General features: G+C 34.7%; 3 protein-coding genes across 3 annotated transcripts; 2 read left to right on the top strand and 1 right to left on the bottom strand.

The window, feature by feature from the left end:
- The first annotated feature begins 708 nt into the window (after nucleotides 1–708).
- On the top strand, nucleotides 709–5,566 carry LOC110732440 (casein kinase II subunit beta-1-like). Its single transcript, XM_021912384.1, has 5 exons — nucleotides 709–1,340; nucleotides 3,190–3,408; nucleotides 4,069–4,178; nucleotides 4,256–4,421; nucleotides 4,960–5,566. Exons 1-5 carry the CDS (start codon nucleotides 1,100–1,102, stop codon nucleotides 5,088–5,090), a joined length of 867 nt encoding a protein of 288 aa, XP_021768076.1. The 5' UTR covers nucleotides 709–1,099; the 3' UTR covers nucleotides 5,091–5,566.
- A 3,844-nt stretch (nucleotides 5,567–9,410) lies between these two features.
- LOC110732442 (phosphatidylinositol 4-phosphate 5-kinase 6-like) lies at nucleotides 9,411–13,023 on the top strand. Its single transcript, XM_021912386.1, has 3 exons — nucleotides 9,411–10,370; nucleotides 11,597–11,855; nucleotides 12,192–13,023. Exons 1-3 carry the CDS (start codon nucleotides 9,601–9,603, stop codon nucleotides 12,366–12,368), a joined length of 1,206 nt encoding a protein of 401 aa, XP_021768078.1. The 5' UTR covers nucleotides 9,411–9,600; the 3' UTR covers nucleotides 12,369–13,023.
- A 492-nt stretch (nucleotides 13,024–13,515) lies between these two features.
- LOC110732441 (SNF2 domain-containing protein CLASSY 4-like) lies at nucleotides 13,516–18,871 on the bottom strand. Its single transcript, XM_021912385.1, has 3 exons — nucleotides 16,894–18,871; nucleotides 15,677–15,844; nucleotides 13,516–15,538 (listed from the first exon to the last, which is right to left on the bottom strand). Exons 1-3 carry the CDS (start codon nucleotides 18,136–18,138, stop codon nucleotides 13,730–13,732), a joined length of 3,222 nt encoding a protein of 1,073 aa, XP_021768077.1. The 5' UTR covers nucleotides 18,139–18,871; the 3' UTR covers nucleotides 13,516–13,729.
- Between the last annotated feature and the right edge of the window lie 4,405 nt (nucleotides 18,872–23,276).

The following is a 23,276-nucleotide window of genomic DNA, read 5'->3' on the forward strand; positions in this document are numbered from 1 at the left end:
CTAGACACTTTAAAAGAGGGGAAAAAGGGTAAGGAAATCTTACTATGTAGTATCAAAGTATTCCTAATTCAAAGATTTTTCCCTTAAAACTAAGTCAACACTTGGTTAGTTCCATACATATTGTGTTAAACGTGCTGTATCCATATCAACAAAATAACTCTTCGATTTTTCTTTTCTTAATTAATATTTCTATTTCACCATTCTATGTATCTACCGTAAATTCTATGTTAGCCAAACAAGTATTGAAGAATTTGTCCACTAAAAAAGGAAATATTGAATGAATAGATCGCAAATTATGAGATTTTACTATTTCTTTTTGTTCTTTTTCCCCGCAGGCAGATATTAATAACGGGGAAAATGGAGTATTTCACCATTCTATACATCTATTGTAAATTTTATGTTAGCCAAATTAACATTAACAATATTTCCAATCTATAAAACGAGGTTGTGGGTCCATACTTTTCAAATATGTGCTCATTAGGCATTGGGCAAAACAAACGGTTAGAACTTAGAACCACGATTCCAGGCCACTATGAGGAGTTTCTAGCATCCCCCGTTTCATATTTGAATCCACCCAAAAGAAACCATCTAACAAACGCCCAAACGAAACAAGCAAATCAAAGCATTAGAACGAAAATAAAATATCTTCTCCCCACCTTTTTCCCCCAAAAAAAAAAAAAAAAAATAGAACACGAGAGAAGCGAAACAGAGGAGAGAGAGATGGCTAAGCTCTCCATTCTCCTTTCTCTCTCCTAAACCCTAATTTCTCCCCCCTTTCTCTCTCCTCTTCTTCTCGCCGATTCACTCTCTTTCGATTCGTTTCGCATTTCACCAACAACCCTAATTTCAAATCCCACAATTTCTCAATTCTAGGGTTCCAATTTCTATGTTTATTCCACCATTTTCTGTGTGTATCACTAGCTTTTTTTTTTTAATTTAACGTTTATTTAGGGTTAAGCTTGAAGAATTGCTGCTTGTAGATACCCGATTCTTCAAATAAACTGTGATTGATTGAGTAAGTGATTGAGTGAGTGAGTGAGTGATTGATTGTTTGTTTGATTGAACTTTGTGTGAAAAAGTTTTGGGGGGAGAGAGAGAGATGTATAAGGATCGAGGATCAAAGGCGGAGATGGGTGCGGTGGATCGGAAAAGGATCAATGATGCGTTGGATAAACACTTGGAGAGATCGTCGCCTTCGACTTCAAAAGGATTGAATGGTAAAGATAAGGATAGATTGTCGGCACAGTCTATTATCAGTGCTACTGGTGGTGGTGGTAAACAGCCGTCTGATCAGAGAGATTCTCGCGCTGTTCCTCTCTCCAAGAATCGTTGCTCCGATGGTATGTTCAGCTTTCTCTCTCCTGGATTTCTAAATTTTTCTATTTTTGGAATGTTGTGTTTTCTGATTATTTTCAGCTGATTTTGTTGTTTTAGTGTGGTTTTTATAGGAAGAAATGGTACATTTTGATGTGTTTTGAAAATTTTGATTAATGATGTATTGACGTTTGGTGTTTTTGGTATATGGTTGTGTATTTTGAGTTGAATGAATCTACTTTGATCTGATTTGCTTAGATGGTCGTGTATTTCGGGTCACTTTTTTGTTTGGAAAGGATTCATTAAGATTATTTTGAGTGACATGTTTCTATATTGATTCTCCTGCATCATGTATATGCTCATGGATTTTTTTATTATTATTTTTTTTTATTTTTCTACATGTAATTGGGGAAAGTGTTATTTTTTCCTTGTTTGATTATCGAATGACAGATATTTAATCGAAGGGATAAAGTTGACTATTATGTGCCTTGTCAAAGGGGTTTGAATAAAATGAGTTATGTGAGGTATTAGACTGAGGGTGCTTCAAATTTGGTACAAGAAGGTGTTAATGTGAACTCCTCCATAGTATTCAATGAAATAAAGGAGAGGACACAAAAATTATTAGGTTCTTTGAAAATATTTTAGATGATAAAAATATATAACATCTCTAGCTTCTTCTTCAATGGTGAATTTTCGAGCCACATGAGAAGGAAAGGTTTTTATGTGACGCATGGGAACTGGGAAGGGAGGAATAAGCACTAAGAAGCTGCATGAGGCAAGGGAAATAGAGTTTCGTGAGGAAGAGAATGAGGATGGATAATTCGCCTTTGAACAAGAAATTCCCTATATTGTATTCGTAAAATTTTGGGCTGCCTTTGATATTGATTTTAGTCTTTTGACCTTTTTCCTAGACTATTTCATCTCCAAAATAAGGACTTGATAGATATGGTCTTGTAAAGCTTTCCTAGACTATTTAGCGTAATAAGCAGTAACATGTATGTATGGGAGTGAATGACTGATTTTGTAAGTACATGTTCCAGATAAATCTGTTATTTTATGAACCATTTTCAATTTTAATGTATTGATAGTAGTAAATGGTAATCAATCTCGGAAAAGGATTGAAAGCTGGGATATACCTATGTTAGGGTTTAATCACTAACTAGACTGTTTCACATGAGAGTTTGGACTAATGTTTGAGGTGGAAGGAATGAGCACTTCAATGCACTAATTTGAGTTATCTTGTTTCTAGTAAAACTTTTCTGAACAAAACACTAATATTTATCGATGACGAGGGTCTGGTTTAGCTGATTCTGGTTTAGCTGATTCATACAGGTGAATTGTTTTGTCATTTGTAGTTGCAAAACTAATTGCTTATTTTGATAAAGTGGTGTTAGTGATTTTTCCTTTTCACTTTTGGGAATGTTCCCTTATTTCAAAAATTAATATTCACATAGTGCATGGTTAAGATGTTCAGAACCAATCTTAAACCTTTCTTAATATAGCTAAGGTTTGCTTAAATTGGTGTGGGGTGATGATAGTGTAGATTCAACTATTATAAAAGACTCCGTAAAAGAATGTCATGTTAGTTTTGAAGGGTAGAAACTACGTGACTACTATTTCCTGAGGGGAGAATCTTAACAATATTGGAAGGTCTTTATATTTGCATAGTTTGATTTTGAATCAGGCTTCTCAACCTTTATATTTTCTCTATTTTCTGCGTCTCCTCCACCGACACATGTTAATTTGACTATGGTAGAAACGCTAAATGCACAATTAACATTTTTTTTGGCTGTTTTTTACCTTCTCTTTGTTTTCTGACTTTCCCCTTAATTTTTTGGGTTTGCCCTCTTGATGTTTTTACCTCTTGACTTGCAGACGAATCTGAAACAGATAGTGAAGAGTCTGATGTTAGTGGGTCTGATGGCGATGACACTTCTTGGATCTCATGGTTTTGCAACTTGCGAGGCAATGAGTTTTTCTGTGAAGTTGATGATGATTACATCCAAGATGATTTTAACTTGTGTGGGTTAAGCAGTCAAGTTCCTTACTATGACTATGCTCTAGATCTGATACTTGATGTGGAATCTTCACACGGTTAGCTCAAAGCTTTACGCCTACTTACCCCCCCCCCACCCCACCCCCCCCCCCCCCCTTTCCCTTGAGATGGTCAAGCTTATAATGTGTTTTCTGAATATTTCCTGTATGTTTGCGTGGCATTTTCTTTCCCTAGGAATTTAAAATTCTAAGCCTGTTTTGTAAATGCTTCCCCATCACACTGTGCATTGGTTACTTGTTAGAGATAATAAATATTTTTCTTTAGTAATACTGAGCGCCGAGTTATTTTAAGGACTTGTGGCTTATGCTGAGTCTACATGCTTAGCCAGCAACAAATTAGTATTGCTTGTGGTTTATTAGGGCTTGAACCAAAATTTTGCAAGTAGATGGGTATCTTTGTCTTTTTCACTTTTTGAGTATGCCAATGGGGTAAATGGTAGGCACTTGTTACTATATTAGGAAATGGGCAAACAAGTAGAGACAGAGGGAGTACATAACTACATATTTGCTATCTGCAAGCACTTATTTCTGTCTTTGGACAACTTGTAACTGGGTTATCCGGTTCTGTTAGTGGATCAATTTAAAAATACGAATTACTGCTTTAATTGTTATGTATTGTGTACAGGTTGCAAATATAGTAATGGTGCTTTCTGAGTTTAATGTTTGGTCTTACAAGGAATATATGTTTTTGTTGTACAGGTGATATGTTTACTGAAGAACAGAATGAATTGGTTGAATCTGCAGCAGAAATGCTATATGGTTTAATCCATGCTCGATACATATTGACAAGCAAAGGGATTACTGCAATGGTGAGAATTGTTTCCCAGTTACATCATGTCATACCTAGGATGCTATAATACTAACAGGGTTTTCTGTGGGCATACAGCTTGAGAAATACAAAAATTATGACTTTGGGAGATGTCCAAGGGTTTATTGCTGTGGACAACCTTGCCTTCCAGTTGGACAATCAGATCTTGCTCGATCAAGCACCGTAAAAATCTACTGTCCTAAATGTGAAGATATTTACTACCCTCGATCCAAGTATCAAGGCAGTATCCTTTACTTTATTGGGCATTCTTTACTCTTGCTTGTTTGCTTTCATTTAGTAACTCTTATGTGCATTGCCTGCCCTGTTTTTGACTTTACCGTTGTTGGGTGTGGATGTGCATCTATAAATGCTGTTTTTGCGTGTAGAATTTAATCAGCTACTTTGTCTCATCCTTCCCTTCACTGATTCCAAGTAATTGGTTCTTATTATTGCTCACTAGATTAAGCTGTTTAATCCTTTTGGCATTGAAGTGGCATAAGGATAAATATGTTTTAGGTGTTAATGTGATTGTCTATGTAAATGAGATTGAATTGACTGTTGCATTATTTTTATCCTTTGCCATGGAAAATTGTAGATCATTCAGCATTCCTTTCCAGATGTGGTTTAGCTCATTGCTTCAGTTTATTTTCCGTTTTTTTTTTTTTTTTTTTTTTTTTTTTTTTTTTTGCGTGGTTCAAATGTGCCTCTTAGTGGTTTAAGTGATCTACAAATTATTTGCACATGAGTTCATCCTTCTATATGTTTTCTTTAACGGGTTGTAGATGTTGATGGAGCGTATTTTGGAACAACCTTTCCTCACCTCTTTTTGATGACATACCCACATCTTAAGCCTCAAAAACCTAGTCAGAGCTATACTCAAAGGGTGTTCGGTTTTAAGCTTCACAAGCCATGACAGTGGGAAGATTCTGCAGGCTAAAGCAAATTTGCAGCTCATGACCTCTGTATACCACGGGAGGAATGCTGCTGGATGTTGAATTTCAAGGAGATGCGAGATCAAAAACCTTTGAAGCTACTAGGAAATTGTTACTTCTGGGTTAAATGCTATATTTGCCGTAAATGTATCATCCCCCAAAAAAATAGCAGTTTAAATACTGCACTTAACCTGTCATTACTATTTACAATTTTAGCTGCCTATTGAAGAGCGTTTGTAAGCTTTGTACTGTTCTCCTGAAGTCTTGAATTTATATTGTAGTGTTTTTTTTACCCTTGATCTTCGTAGTATGAAAGTCTGGCTCCCTCCAAGTTTCTCTTCCTGATAGTAAAATTTTTTGTGTATTTTATAATCTGTACTCTGGGTTCATCCTAAGTCTTGATTTTTCTGAGTAAAAGAATGTACGATGTTTGGCTGAAATACAAGAATTTTAAACACAGTTTACTGTAGATTAGGCATCTGGACCGCTCAAGTATATGATTTTTCAGTGTGCTTCTATTCAACTTTTCTGGGCTAGCTTTTTTCATGTTTGATGCAGCTGAGAACCCCCTATGCTAGTTGATACAGCTTCTTGCAATCGAGGATGGAAGATATAGAATTTGAAGAAAAAAACGGAGGATGGGAGTCTTACAGAAACTATTGCCACAACGTAGTTCCTGCAATTCATGAAACTTCCCTTGCAAATAACGGAGTGATGAAGTGAGTTTTATGAATGTGTTCAAAGCTCAATGACAACCAACCAATCAGTGTAATTGAAGAAGAGAATCCAGATTAATCACCATAGTTTTCGATACACCCTATAACGTGCCTAATAAACCGATTAGAGGTTGTACCCTGTTTGATCAATCATATAAGGCAGTAAGACCTACTCGGCCACTGTCGTCGTGTCACAGTCCGGATGTTTTGACACCAGATCATGTGACGTGCTCTTGTCATTTGGCGATAAGAACGCAAGCCTAGGGCGGAAAGGGTACGTGAGCACACAGCAACACAGGCCAATTGTATCTCAAGGAAGCACGCGTCTACGACGAGTGCAAAGTCGGGGCTTGTAACAGCCGATATTTCGAAGCGGGCACAAGCGGGACCGACGACAACAAGGGTGTCTTTTGAAGTTTTCTTGGTTTGGAAGGGATGCTTTAAAACAAGGCAAGCACAATATCTATTAAGGCTTAAATCAACACACGTCTTAAAACAATATGCAACATTGCAACCAGGTAGGGAGCTTGGATTTATTCAATCATTCGCTCCTTAAAAAGCTTTATATTGATTACATAGAGAATTACTAGTAAACACTGAAACTACAGTAACACAATAATTTTACCTAGAGCTTAGAAAGCATAAAGAAAGACTTAAAAGACAATACATAAGGAAAATATAAGGGAAAAGGAAGGGGATACATAGAGAAAGAGGCGGATTCTAACACGTCGCCACTAGCTATGCCTCCTCCGTTCTTCTCAATCTCGCAAGTAAAGTTTACCACCACTTCATGATGATTTTCTTTCTACCTTGGGTTACCAAAGGTTAATTGTCGTCTACATTGCATGTTAACATCCCCCTGTGACCATAAACCTGAATTGTCAACTTTGTCCATTCATTTATATTGTGAAATTACACAGACACCCCTAGATAAACATATCAACAAAATATTATGTTGTTAAACTTGAATTCTCTCCTTAACTAAGCTTTTTATTCCAACTGTGTCACTTAATATTTCGATGACTAGTATTTGGTAGTTTAACTGTAAAATATCAACAAATTATTACTCCATGTTGTTAGTTTTACATCATCATTAAGAATTTAACAAAGTAGAGGTAATCCAGTGGTTTGAGGAAATGAGGGTTATTTGTAGGTAAAATAGCGATCAACTACACTACATATGATAGTACTCCGTGTCAAACTACAGAGTATCAACAAATCTTTTCCTAAATTAGAATTACTCTTTAGTAATTTAAATTATTTGTTAAATTAGATTGGAGCCAGATTATACCAAATAATGTGTAATAATATAATGTGTTTAATACTCATTTTTATAAAAGTTAATCCTTATACCTAACAGGTAAATACAAGTTCATCTCTGAGATACACAATTATTGTTTATCACATGGCATTTTGGTAAATAAACCAATAAGTTTTTCCATAAAAGCGGGTCCCACAATGATGATGACCAGATAAAGTTGTTGATTTATTTACCGAAATGTCATGTGATAAACAAATTTTGTTTATTCCAGTGATTAACCTGGGCCTCTTCCTATTTAACCTTAACATGCATAATCGTTAATTACTCTATTTAATACAAAGTACTCGATATACCTTTCGGGAAATGACCTATCTATAAGGACCAACACAATCATTTACTTGCCTCACGTCACAATTTATTGACTAAAATAGTCCTTGGAAAATTTCAAACAAGTTCCAATTGCAAAATCTCAAACATATGGCTCAAATCATACGTTCATGCATACGGAGATATAAAACATGCGAAGCATGGCGTAGGGGCCAACAAGGCAAAAAGATAAGAGCAAAATCAAAACATTAAAATTCGCTTAATCCTATCCTATCCACTACCCTTTTTCCTATTATATTATGAAATATGGAGGCTTTGCCTTTTTGCTTTCAATGTTCTTTTGAATTGACTAATTTTACATTTTTTATTTTTGAAATTTGGAGAAAATGACAGGGACATATTCCCATTAATCTGTATTGTAATACTCGTTGAGTCTCTTTTTATTTGTCCTATATTTGTATTACGTCTTATTAAGGTATTTTGTAATTTGATTACGTAAATTTTTTCATTCTAATCTTATACGTTTATACATAATTTGTCTTTTTTTTTTAAAAAAAAATGAATTTTATAATAATGAAACAATTAAAAAAGGGACAGAAAGAGTTTAATAATTGGCCACCAACTTGCCATTTTTAATACACCGTATCATAATTTGCATCCTCATTAGTCATATCACAATGTGATTTTTTTTTTTTTTTTTGACAGCACAAATTGAATAATATTGACGTAACTTTGTCAACTAATTATGGTTATCACCTTGGTACTAAATTGACTAAATCAGTTGTACCAGATCAATGTGAACCAAAGTTCAATCCATCAATGTTGTTTGGGTTGGAGGGATTAGTTAAATGAATTATTCTTCTTCAAGCTTCTTTATGCATATCATATTTGTTACTCCAAAATTGTTTTAATAATATTTGTTACTCCAAAATTGTTTTAATAAAAAAAATAGTACTACGTATTTTGTTTGGCTATGATTACAGGATAAAATATTTGATATATTTCCATATAATATACTGTATATGTCAATTATTACACCCTTAAAATATACTATCAACACTCTATTTGAGATTCTTCAAGCATATAATACACTTATACACATCATACGTTTAAATACCAATAATTGAACATATCCTAATCACATCATTTCTATTTGCCAACACATACAATCTCATAAAGACATCGACCCTTTCACTCCATATAATTTATTAATTTTGTTTATTTGTTTACAGCAACTCCAATGGTTATAGATAGGGACTTGCTTGTAATTTTCAAATGTCTCTAGCTATTAGCTCGACCATTGGAGCTAAAAAATACAATTAGTTAGGCCACCAAGCTAATTTGCTTGAGAAAAAAGTTCCTAAAATTTTAGATATTAATATACTAATATAATTAAACTTTTACGGTGTGTTTGGATTGAAGGAAATGGAGGGGAAGGAAGGGAAGAGAAATTGAGAGATGTGATATCTTTCATTTGGATAACAAATGAGGAAGGAAGGAAATTGGAGGGGAGAGAAATGGAGGGATTAAATTGTAGAAAAATTATCCTTCCAACAATTGAGATATTTGGAAGGAAATCTTACCATTCTTTCCTCCCATCCTCTTATCCTCCCTCCCCTTCTTTACCTTCCTCTTTTTTTTTTATCCAAACACACTTTTAAAGATAATTAAGAAAGTTAAGCTCGTTTAAATAGTAAGCCATTAGCTAACCATTGAGGCACAAAATAGCTACACAAAAAAATAGTTTAAAATTCTATGTGGTATAGCAAGCTTATTTGAGAAGTAGCTTACCATTGAAGATGTTATTATACCAATACAAAATACGTAGTAGTACAATATTAAAATACAGAATAAGATTATGATTATAATAACCAAGATAAAATAAATTAAGATTATAATTTTGAGGATTAAAATATAGATATGATGTCTCCTTCAAATTAAGGACCCACTTGCATACCCATAAGCTCAACCATCCCATTCCCATCACCTTTTCATATAAGAGAGTTGAGCCACTTAACTTTGCTTTGCAAAACCACCAACAGATAACTAAATCCATCAACTAACCTAAAATCCAACAATTTCCAAAAAAAAATCATTAATAATACCCTTTATCTTTCATTTTCCTCCAAATCCAACATATCAAATTCCCATAAAATGAGCCAAAAAAATCTCAAATTTGTGACTTAGATGATGAGCAAAACTTCCACTATTTTACAATCAACCAATCAAAGAACACTAAAGAGTTCTTCAATGGATTCAATAACATTCCCAAAAGATTTGGCCTTTCATCTTTATCAAAGATTAAGCCATACAACCAGCAAGATCCAAAGAACCCTTATTTTGTATCTTCTTATAATCCTACTTTCTCTCTCTTCTCTCTACATTCTCATCTCAAACTCAATCGATTTCATCTGGGTATTTGCTTTTTTTGCTGTTCTTGTTCTAGCTTTAGCTCTACCCCACATCCCACAACCCAGAATTTTTACCCCCCAATTTCAACTTTCTGTAAAAAATCAAACCCTAAATTCCTCAAATCCTGTTGTTTGGACAATTGGGTCAAACCCCAAATGGGAGAAAACCCTAAATTCAGGATTTAGTGTAAAGGGTTTTAGCAATGGAGATGTTTATGAGGGTGAATTTCATAAGGGTAAGTGTTCAGGAAGTGGGGTCTACCACTATTATTTGTGTGGGAAATTTGAGGGTGATTGGGTAGATGGGAAGTATGATGGTTATGGAGTTGAAACATGGGCAAAAGGGAGTAGATATAGGGGTCAATATAGGAATGGATTAAGGCATGGAATTGGGATTTATAGGTTTTTTACTGGGGATGTTTATCAAGGTGAATGGTCTAATGGTCAATCTCATGGTTGTGGGATTTACTCTTCTCAAGATGGTAGTAAGTATGTTGGTGAATTCAAGTGGGGTGTTAAGCATGGATTTGGTTATCATCAATATAGGTAATTTTTTGGTTGAATTAGTTTTATTAATATTTTGATTGGTTTTAGAATTGTTATTATGTTGCTTAATGTTTTGTGGTATTTTTTGTGTAGTTTGAAGTTTCATGTGTTACATTGTTGTTTGTTGGTGTTTATGTACATTATTAGTTTACTATTATTTGGGTTTGGATTGGACTATAATAGAGTAAATCAATTAGCTTATCATAGGCTTGCTTATTGTAAAGGAGCATATATGCATTGTGTTTTGGAACTCGGATCAATGTAGGAAATTATCGGTTATTATACAAGTGAGGTCAAGCATAACCGTGTATCCAATGCATCCTACCTTGCCATGGTTAGTGGTAGGAGACTAGGAGCCTCTTTGAGGTGTTGAGGCTTGAGTGTTTTGATGAGGTTTATTCACCTTTTTTTTTTCCTTTTCTTTTTGGAAAAGGAAGTGTTTGATGTTAATGTGCATTGTGTCGGGTGTTGTAACATTGGGGCTGAGTATTTTAGGTTGAAATGAAGAATCAATATAAAAACAAGTTTGTCTGATTTATGTTTTAACTACTTTCATTGTCTGGATGATTTGGTTGGTGAAGCAGATTTATAAAATTTAAGGGTAGTTGTTAGCAACTTCTCTGTTGCTTTTTTTTTTTCCTTGAGTAAGCTACTAAATTCATAATCTATAATTGTAAAGACAAGCTAGTTGTTGTATGAGCCTTCTAAGAAAAGTGTTTCTTCTTTAGTAATCCTTTAACTACATTTCTTTATTGGTCTTTAGCTAACTAGCAAGTGAGGGAGTATTTCCTTGGTTTGGCTGTATATGTGGAGTTGACACTTGACAGTAGAACATATCATGGTGTTGTTTGTGTCATGTTTAACCATGCATTAATTTTTTTGCTGTGGTTATAGAGTTATTTTAGTAAACAACATTGAAACTTATACGTTATGCTGATACTCGCTAAATGACTTCTATTTGTACTACCTGTTTGTTAATAAGAGTCACTGGATAAATGATACGCTCTTCACTGTTGTTCTATAAAATTAGTTGTGTAGCATGGCAATGTCTTTGGAATTTGGCCTTCAAAAAAAAAAAAAAAGTCTCTTTTGGAATTTGGTAGATTGTAATCTGTCAGAAAAGATATCATTGAACAGACCTCAGATGCTGTGAACTTCAATGATTTACTGTGGCTTTTTAATCCCAGCAAAAGGCTAAGCGCATGATATTCGTACTCATTTTGCAGAAACGGAGATTTGTATGCTGGTGAATACTTTGCTGATAAGATGCATGGTTTTGGAGTTTACAAATTTGGCAATGGACACCAATATGAGGGTTCCTGGCATGAGGGCAGAAGGCATGGGCTAGGTGTTTACACTTTCAGAAAATGGGAAGCTCAATCTGGTTACTGGCAAAATGGGCTTCTTGTCAAGGCTAGCTGTCAAACTCAACTGCCTGACTCCCCTTTTTCAGCTTACCCTTGCAAAGTTTCTATTGCTATCCAGGTAAAGAACGCTCTACTTCTCTATTATATGAAAATATTGTTGATTTTTTTAGTCTTGGTGTCTATTGTTGAGCACAGACAAGTGCTACTGCAGTCTAATTATACTCCCTTCGTCTAGGTATAGTAGTCACATATACTTCATTAATATGTCCGAGATTAATGAATGGTATGTGATTGACTTTCCCACTAATAAAGATTGATTAAATAGAAGAGAACTACAAAAATAACTATAATATAAGGTTGTTAGTAATTGGGCCATATTCTTAATATGAGGAGATGAAACTTGGGAAAATGTAGCCATCAGTCTCTGAATTTTCTGCACTTATTCTGTATGCAGAAAGCAAGGCAAGCATCTGAAAGAGCATATAAGGTGAAATCAGTAGATAACAGGGTGAACAAAGTTGTAGCGGCTGCTAATAGAGCAGCTAATGCAGCGCGAGTGGCTGCTGTGAAAGCTGTTCAAACAAGGATGCATAAAGGAATTGACAGTAAAACATCGCTTCAATGTGTCTGATTAAACTCCTCATTAAACACAACAGGCCAGCACTTGAATTTTCTGGAGGATCAGAATTCAATTCCCAAATTGATATCCTTGCTTCTCAAATGCTGTTTGATTTTCATACTTCGCCTCCATACTAGAAAAGAGAATGAGAACTGCTTTTTACTACAATCAGTAAAAGCAGATGTAGATGATCAAAAAGGTCAAATCTCAATCTTTGTAGCTTGTAAACCAAAATGTACATAGCTGAATATTAGTGATGTTCTGGAAATGGCACCGAAGGTGCTGAAGGCTAGGCCATCATTTTTGTAGTAGTTGTAGCTTTTACTTGAATAGTTGGTGTATGATCATTGTTCAGGAACAGCAGCTATATATCATTTATCCATATAGCCTGCTTCAACTTGTAAAAAATTTGCCTGTCTATTCAATCTATTCCAGCATCAAGTCTTGTTTACGTCTGATTCAGCATTAAAAAAATACTTCGTAGCATATAAGCTTTACTTGTATATTCATTCTCTAGTTTATTACAGGAAAAATCAAGGCTTTCAATCAAATTATCAACCTTTAGCTGGTAAATAATGTATTATCATTAAGACAGACTACTGTTGAGGAATGATCCTTGACAATATGCCTTTTGTTGACCTGAGCCTTAAAGGATCATAAAAAAAAATAAAAAATAAAAAAAAAAATAAAAAAAAAAAGCCTCATCATGAAGCAATCGACTCCTCATGGTCAAACACTCAAACAGAGAATAGATTATAGCAAATCTGCTATAAAATTCAAACAGAAACTTGAGATCCTCAGAATTGACTCTGGACTGAGAATTCAGCAAGTGCTGTAGGATTAAATTAATTACACATAGGGTACCCAAAAGTCCCACAGAAGGTTAATGACAAATATTAGTATAAACCACTGTTGTGCAAATTTAACCCAAAATATTCAGATATGGGATAAATCCTGAACAAGAGCCTTAAGCTGATACAGTGTTACCCCAACACATCCTTTTTATCCCTTAAATGTGGTTAAATGATTAGTCATCCCGAGAGGGAAAATCTTCGCATAGGTGCTTCTATGTGAAGCAGAAACAAGATTACCTCTCTTCAAAATTCACGGCCTGCTTAGTAGAATTATGTATGTAACAGGTATCTAATAACAGTTGCAATTTTGTGGATTTGCAGAGAAGTGCTGTTAGAAAGTCCAGATTACATAATTTGGAGCCAAAAAATTGCACTTACAGTTGTTCAGGCTCCATTTTGGAAACCCAGGCATTTGACAAAATACAATCAAAACACCAAAGTACCTGGAAGGCAGGAAAGTCAGAATCCTATATCTAACTGATCTAAGTGACTAACTACCACCTGAACCATGCTACAAGGTCAGGAGTCCATACTAAAGCTTTCGATCAGATTATCAGCTTTGGGCTGGTATATAACTTTCACAAACATGGGCTTCGTCTTTTCATGAAGGATCATTTCTTCCAGCACACGGTCTTCTGAAATCCTTGACCTTGTATTCATTTTCTCCACGCTTTCCTCTGAAGAAAACATTAGCTCTGATAAACGCTCCTTTGTAGCCTGCCGCTGATACTTCTCTTCTTCCCGAGTCTCTGAGGTGATCAAGTGATAAACAAATACATCTTTTTCTTGGCCAAGCCTATAAGCTCTGCTTATTGCTTGCCTTTCCACAGAGGGATTCCAGACAACATCAAGTAAAACTACCCTCGAGGCACCCACAAGATGTATCCCTTCACCACATGCCTTTATTGAAGCCAGAAGAACCCGAGCTTCACTTTTAGGATCATTAAAAAGCCGTATCATGGATTGTCTCTCCTTCATGTCTTGCTTCCCATGCATATAAAGCAATTCACTACCCATGTTCCAACCAAAAGCAGCTTTGAGCAAATCTGCTATGAAGATCAGGGGAGGTATATACTGGCCAAACACAAGCACTCTCTCTCCCTTGCTCAGCTTGATGAGCTCAACAAGGAACCTGGTTTTTATCCCAGCATTAAGGTCTGTTTTGTGCTTCTTTAAAAGATCCATGAGTGCATCATTGACAAAATTAGGTGTCTTGACATTCTCATCACAAAAGATTGAAGGGTGAACAGAAGTTATTGAGACCAAATTATCATATAAAAATCTGTTTAATCTCTTCCCGGCCAAGTGTTGAAAACACCTCTTCTGAAGATTAGAGGGTTTTAGCATGATCAGTGAATGGAATAGCCCCTTGAGTCTCTCTCTTAAAATCTCCCCCTTGTGGACATGCACAAAGGGTTTAATCCTTTTCTTCAACTCTTCGATTCTTCTATCATCTTGTTCATAATATGCTGATAGAATCGGAGTTCCAATTTCTTCTCTGACCAAGGCAATTGTGTTATGAAGTTCCTCAAAGTTGTTCTGAAACGGGGTTCCAGACAAGATCACCCGTCTCTTTGTGGATATCTGAGACAGTACTTTCCATATGTTACTTTTCTCATTCCTAGGAATATGCCCTTCATCCAGCACTAGAATACCAGGTTTTGTAAGAAGAATTTCCCTAACCTTCTTATTAGTGCCCTCCTCACCAGCAAGTTTTGCAAAGAGACAGTAGCTAACACCCAAAACACCCTTCCCTAAGGCCCAAGTCAACAACTTAATATATCGAATTGTCTTGTCGTTTTTGGTATCCCTGGCGTAAGTTTGGATTTCAGGGTCCTCTTTCCCATACAACTCGTTCTCATTTAAGTTGAAAAAGGGAATATCAAATTTCCATTTTGCAAACTCTTCTTCCCAAGCTCGGAGCATGACACTAGGCGCAATGATAAGAGGGTTTGCCATTTGGTATTGCTTCATGAAAGATTGAACAAAAACGACAGCTAAACGGGTCTTTCCAGTCCCAGGAGCATGGCATATGATACAACCACCCAAACCAGATGCAGTAGGCTCGAGAAGTTCATCAATCTTTATTCCTCCAGCAATGTTCTTCCAGATGAACTCAAACCCATCACGCTGGTGAGGGTACAAATTCCTCTTAACCCCAGGGACGAGGTCCCACACTGTGCCTTGAATATCATCAGAGGGGCTAAAATGATCACCTTGACGATCATAGCTAGAGTCATGAAACTGAAACCCATCACAGGCCATGCTATTATTATACAGGAACCGTCCATAGTCTCTTCTGTTCCCCATTCCAAATGGATCCTTGTTCTTCACATACAAAATCAAAATGTTCGACATCATAAACATAATTGAATGGAAATGTAAGAGAAAACTGATTGATTATACAACACTGTACGTTATCAACAGCAATCTAATTATAAGAGCTTGAATATATGCCAAACTTACAAAATCTGGCATAACATGCTTTATCTCCAAGTGTACATACGAGCAGAATTTGCAAATCACTCCAATTTCATCATCATGAATGAGATAATGCTTCCCTTTAGCGCAAAGCTCCTCTTGCGAAATGGCATCATCAGAAGGAACATCTTCACTGTCACCATCATTGTTATACTGCGGGACAGGTTGCGGACTTTGTGTTTAAGACATGAAAAAATACACTTATATGCAGTGTTAATGGAAGCAGTTATTGCCAAATTGGCCAAAAGCTTGATAATAATTGAAAGCAGAAAAATTTAGCACACAAGATGCTTAACCAATTTTGTATGAACAGAAAGTTCTGATATAATTCAAGCTTAGACAAATTTAAATCTCATTCACAACATGAAAACCGCCTCAATTCCCTTTCCACTTGGATCCCTCGAGACAATGGCCAAACTTTTGGACACGGTAAGCTCACCTAATGCAAAAATGAGGAAGGCAAAAGGGAAAAGGAAAAGACTCTAGCTTCCTTAAGCATACAACAGCAACAAGTATACAGCAGTGATAGTAAAGCTAAAAGTTTACCTTCTGCAATCCAAATACAAACAACCCTTGCGTGAATCTGATACAACATATAGCAATACAGCAGAACAGAATGCTCAACCGCTTTACCACAGCACTAAGAGCTCTTGAAATTCACAGAAAAACTATAAGCATGAAAAAACAAGTGCTCCAGTACACCTTTGCTAAAACACCAAATTTGAGCAACAAAGCTATATTCCCATCAAACACAATCCTTTGCAACACTAAATCATATTTCCACAACCAATAGAAAATCACATTTTAAAAAAATCCAGATATCCTCGTTCATCAAATCAACAAACCCACCACTGTTCAAAATCCTACAGCAGCCAAAACATGTTAACAATAAGAAAATTCAAGCACACAAGATAAACAACCAATTTTATGCTAAATCTGTGTCCAAGCAAGAAGATCAGACTCTAATCCTGATCTGATTAAAAAATCGGGTGCAAACCCCGGACCTCCAGTGAGGTCTATTCAAGGTGGAATGAACCCGAACCCGCCCACTAGCTAGCACAATCAACCAGATTAAATAGTGTTCATCTCATAAAATGCAGTTTTAATGAATATGATCATTTCTGAACAATAAAAATGGCTAAATATGAAATTCAGACATAAAAATAAAAAAATTAAAATTAAAATAAAATAAAAGACCTTACCACTGTAGGTTTATCAGCACCAATATTGCAAGCTCGAAGAGCATAATCAAGATCATTGAACAAACTTTCAACTTCTAACTCATCTTCTGATTTTTCATGCACAACCAACTTCTCAACACCAAATTTGAACTTCAATGGAAGATAAAAATCACTTGTATCAGGCAAATTCTCACCTATTCCTTTATCTCCCCCCTCTAAAATTGTATTTAAGATACTAATCTGAAGCTCAGTATCTTTAGTAGACTTCTTAACTCTATTCTTAATAGATGGAGATTCCAACTCGGCCGTGTTCTTGACATTCTTGTTCATTGGTTGATATTCAACCTCGGCCGTGTTCTTGTTCTTCCGGGGCCTCCCTCTTTTCCTCTTTTCACCACTCAATTGACCCTTCATCTTCCCAACTTCTTCTTCCTCCTTTACAATTGACACACTCTTTTTTAACCCACTATCACAATTTCTATCTCCTCTTTTGTCATCATCATCATCATCATCAAATTCATCATCATAATAATGAAGAAGTACATCATCATTTTCATCAACTTCTATAACAGAACACTCTGAGCTTGAATACACATCAGAAGAACTAGAAGATTCATCTTCCTTCCCCACAAAATCCTTGTCCAATTCAACATCATCTTCTTCACTTGATAAACCCTCAAAATCATAAACTACGTCATCAACATCACCACCATCATCAACTTTTTCCTCACAATTTCCACCTTCCTTAACTTCATCTCCCTTCATTTCACCATCACCATTACCATCATCATTAACATCATCATCATCATCAGAGTTGATTTCTATAGTCAAAGGATGACATCCATCATCATGCACATCCTCACCATCATCATCATCCAACCCAAGAGGATTCCATCTTTCTCCCAAAATTTGCAAAGAATCATCACTTTCACCATCATTTACATCATCCATCATCATAACCCCCTTTCCATGATCAACATCATCATCAAAAACTTCTTTTTTAACAAAACCCAAATCCTGAATTTGTGAATTCTTCTCAGATTCTTTTAATTTTTGAAACCCTTTTAAAAATTCTTCTTCATCAATCACCATAGCTTCACTACCCTCCATCAAATTTTCATCTTTAATTCCAATTTTACCCTCAAAAATTCCATCTTTTTTCTTCTTCCACTCCCTTTTAGCAGCCAAGCGCGCCCTTTTGTTTTGCTCCATTAACATTTTTGCTCTTTGACTCCTTGTTCTCTTCCCTACTGGTAAAGTTTCCATATTTTAAATTTTCTTGGAAAAAAGGAAAATTTCTAGAAACAGAGGAATAAATTGTACTTATAAGAATAGTAAGAACCAAAAAAAAAGGTGACTGAATTGAGGAGAGAGAGAGAAATAAATGTAGGTAGGTGAGTTCAGAGAGAAGGATGTGAATATGTGATGTTGCAATGGGATGATAGTTTCTTGCCAGAAGTAAATTCGCGCCAATATGCATGCAAAAGTCCGCCATATTTCAAGGAAGGTTCTTTTTTTTTTTTTTTACTTGTATTAATTTATTATTTTTTACTTGATGCGGAGTACATGACTTTTAAGTAACACAATTCTCAAAATTGTGTAAACATGTTTTATGTGTGTGTGGCTGTTCATAATATGTGGTGGTTATTTCTGATTGAGTAAATTTTTATAGCAATGATGAAGTAGCTCTATAATATTGACAAAATAATTATTGTAAATATTGATTGAGTAAACTATATAATATTGACAAAAAAAAAACCTTTTAACACTAATAATGTAACCCTCAATATAGTTAGCCACATATAAAAGTTGGTCGTAAGAAAATTGTTTGTACTCTAAAGCCAAATGAGTTATACTCTATTGAAAAATATATTTTCTTTGGTTTTTTTAATTTTTTTTACTTACAATACTTGAAAAATATAAACCATCAAAGTTATGGAGTAATCAAAGTGAATTAAATAATTATATATAAAATTATGTAAAAGTTAAAAGTATTGCATGTATAAGGAATGCAAGAAATATACAAAGTAAATCTTTTTTTTTTTTTTTTTTTTTTTTTTTTTTTTGACACAGAAGTAAATCAAAACATATCAAATGCGATACAAAGTACCTCTCAATTTGTAGTTTTCAAAGATAATGTCCATATTGATCTGAATTATTGATTGATGAATTAAAAAAAAAAACAAATAGATGTTGGATAATATCAAAATTTTCTGTAAATTCTTCTGTGGAATTTCAATTTACTGCAGTATGGGGAAGAAAGTGAATGATTACTGGTTAGCAATAATTTACCTAGAGCTAGGTGATAGATACTCCCTTCCCAAAACACACACACACACAAAAAAAAAAAAAAAAATTACTGATAAGATGGTGGGGAATTGACTAATTTCAAGGGTATATATATAATTTTTTTGAGGATAATTTCAAGGGTATATTGGCAAGGTATTGTAATTAATTAAAGAAGGTTGGGAATTGGGGTTGAAATCAATATTATTGGACTATTGTACCCTTTTTTTATACAAGAAGAAAGAACTATTGGACCTTTTAAAAGAAGGGGAAAAATCTCCAAACTTTTAATGGAAATTAAACCCCAACTTTAATTGTAAGATAAGAAGGTACTTGTACTATTATTCTTATCAGAGCTTTAGCTTCATCTATTTAGTCATTTTCATAGGTATATATTGGATTTGTCTCTCAATTAACCAAAGTACTTGTATGATATAGGGTACTTTGGTTAAATAAACTCCTTAAAATTATTGTATCTAGCCTACACTGATGAAAAAAAAAAAAATTCTCTTACTCCGTATGTTAGTCGTCATGCAGCTTAATAAATAAATACCAAGTTTTCAAAAAAAAAATTTAAAAAAAAAAAAAAAAAATTACGAAGGAAAATGATAAAATACCAAAAATTTATGGAAGCATAATTTATTTCATGTTTTCCACTCTTTATGCTATAGAGTACTTCGTAATTTTGATCAATAGTTAGTAAAGTCTACATCATGCTTCGTAATTTCATGTTTTGTATTAGCTCTGTCAAGAGAGTTAATCTCTCCCCTAGTCCTTCTCTTTACGCATTTAGTAATCTCGAGTCTGTTGGAAGCTATACTCCTTTTTTACCCGTTGTAGAAAAAAAAAATGGTATATAAAGTACGGAGTATTATCTTATATCATACAAATCTTGACATATTACAAAGTATTACAGGTATTTATCATTATTATATACTTCGTAATAATCTTCATCTTCAGTCTTCACGTAGTTGGAGTATGAACTATAAAGTCGCACGTTATTTATACAAACTATTTTTTCATAAATGCCATACTACATTGTAAAATCATATCAATTGTCTTTTTGTGATCATTTAGGTCTGATACTTGTACTCTCTCCATCTCATAATATTGTTCATGTTTTTCTATTTTGAAAATCCAAAATATTGTTCATGTTTCTATTTTTGGATAGTATCTAAAGATTATTATACCCTCACTTTTTTAACTTTATTCATTGTACTTTCTAAATTACCCTTGAATTTTGCACATACTTTGTACTTTTTTTTCTCACTTTCTCTCTAATTTTTGTCTATAATTATACTTTTCACTTTTATTAATGTATTTCATCTACTTTTTCCTCCTATTTCTTAAATACCGTGAAAAAATACAAACAAAAACTATATTTGAGACGAAGGGAGTATATAAATAGTCTTTGTAGTGTTGTTTATATTAACACATGCACTACTTTTTCAAATTATAATTGACGGAGTAGCTCTTGGCTTTTTGTTGTGATATGTACATCAAAATAGTGGACTTATAGACTTATATAGTACGACCAACCACCTAGAGCTTTACACTATGGAGTATTACAGTACTAGTTTACTACTACGGAGTATTAGCATTCTATAGCTGCATTATTGAAACTGGAAAAAGAGAGTTGGAACATTGATGATTTTTGTAGTCTACCATTTATTGAAATTTACTCCGTATATAATTTCTTAAGGAGGAAGCTGGAGGAAGTTTCAGGTGATGCCTTTCACATTCTATGGCTGTTTATGTTTGTTTATAAATTACAGAGTACTTTGTAACAATTAACAAAAATTATAATGGGGTTACAGTGTAGAAAGTCATATAAGTTGGGACACAACGTAGAAAAGTGAAATTAATAGGATTACTATATAGAAAAACTCATATAAAGGATGGACTTAATATAGCCCGCCAATAAAGCTGGGCACCGTGTCGTGTTGTGCTGTGCCGACCATGCCTAGCCACACGGTATGTCGTGCTGTGCCGTGCCGTCATGCTGGCACGGTCGTGCCGTGCCGTGCCGTGCCGACCATTTCCACAAGTCGGCCCACGACACGGCATGGCCCACGTGCCTAGCGTGTCGTGTCGTGCCGGCCTCCCGTGCCGCCTATTTTTTTTTTTTAATATTTGCTTTATTATTTTGCTAAAAAATATTAACTTTATTATAAAAGTATCGTGCCTGGTGGGCCGTGTCGACGGGCCGGTGTTCGTGCCGCCCGCCGTGCTCGTGCCAAATTTCAATTTCCTTGTTCAAGGCACGGCCCATCGGCCATCTACGTGTCGTGTCGCCGAGCCGGGCAGCCCGCGTGCTAGCCCGACCCATGCCCAACTTTACCCGCCAACAATGAAAATTAAATACCCCTTCACATCGAAAGGAATATTATTGTACCTGTGAACTAAATTAAGCATTACTTAGTACGGAGTAAATATCACTTTGCTATATCAATTCATGTAATATTTTACTACGGAGTATATAAGTACAAAATTATATGGCAAAGCAAATTTATACAAGTATCACCTAAGTTTAATAATTATAAATATGTGAAAATTTCTTCAATTCTTATTTTTTCATCATTAGAAACATATGTACTATTTAGCCATTCCAAAATATGGTTTAACCTTGTTTGGAAATCATGCTTAAATATACAGTAAGTAGGTCAATTGTTAATTTTAGTAGACAAAACAATAAATACTATGAGTGATTGTCTACGACCCTTTTTCTATTTTCAGTATTGTTGATTTTAAGCTTGTTGTTTGAGTAATACGGAGTAACTTTTAAAAAGAATCTTTGTCAAATAAATACTCTTTTTTTTTTCTTTTTTTTGTAGTTGTTGTTGTTACATAGAATAAAAACTTTAAAAAGGAAAGAAAAAAAGAGGGTGATTGAATTAGCTTGTAGATTTACTACTGGCCTTTGCACTTGGCTGAACTACTAGTAAAGTTATTTCTCTTGGTTGAATTTTGATTTTTCATATTTGCACTTCATTTTTTTAATTTTTTTTTTTGGGTGATTAATTTTGTACACCAAAACATAAATACTTGTATAAAAATATATACTCCGTAACAAGTAAAAAAAAAATGATCATACACCAACACAAGAGATGCCCCAAGCAACACTAAAAACACTGAGCTAACGTACTGTAAGTCAGTAATTTGCTTGAAGTTGTGCATGACGGTAAAATAAGATCGAATATCATAGTATACCATACTAATAAGGACAATAATCCTATACATAAGCTATAATGACAAGATTGTAAGAAAAATGTGATTCAAGTTTCTTGTACAAGGCGCGAACAAAGTCTGTTTGTGATCTTCAAGCAATGACAAAGATTGTGATAAGAAAAATGTGATGCATACAAGTTTATTGCGGAAGGCACGAAATTGTCTGCTTGCAAAAGACTGAAACTAGCAGCTGTGTTCATAATAACACTGGTGTCCTGTAACTGGTTGGCTTAGATGCCGCGCTCTGAACATTGAAAGAAATTATAGGTGGTAAGAAGTTATGGTTTGTTAAAGTAGTCTTCATAATAGGTTTTGTGAATGATGGAAAATTAGTCCCACATTGGTAGAGTAGAAGAAGTTAGCTTGTTCAACTTTATTTAACTTGTTGGAAAAAAAGTTTCACATTGGTTAAATAGAAAAGTTTAGCTTGAAGCTAGTCTATAAGTTACTCTATTCTATTTAACTTGATGTTGGGAAGAACCTCTCACATTGGTTTAATAGAGAAGTTTAAACTTGGAGCTAGTCTATAAGTTTAATATTTGGAGCATAACAAAAGTTTTAACGTGTGTCATGGTTTATGACCATGGGCTCGGTTGGGGGGGCTTTGCCCGATCGGGCGCGAGCATATACTTAGAAAAATAATATTTGCTCGCCCGGTCAGGCGCGAGCCTAGTTAACAGATTTGTCCGTTTATTTGCCTGACCGGACGGGCTTGGTCGATCGAGTGAGTGTAAGCGGTTACTTTTCTACGGTTAAAGTACTAGGATAATAGTGACTATTAACAGTCAGACTATCTTAATTAATTATATTTTGAAAATAGTGACTCTTGAATTAAAAAGGTTGTTCATTATATATTTAACGGCTCCAAATTATAACCTACTTTTTTACTT

This window comes from Chenopodium quinoa, unplaced genomic scaffold (genome assembly GCF_001683475.1).
Source record: "Chenopodium quinoa cultivar QQ74 unplaced genomic scaffold, ASM168347v1, whole genome shotgun sequence".
NCBI lineage: Eukaryota > Viridiplantae > Streptophyta > Magnoliopsida > Caryophyllales > Amaranthaceae > Chenopodium > Chenopodium quinoa.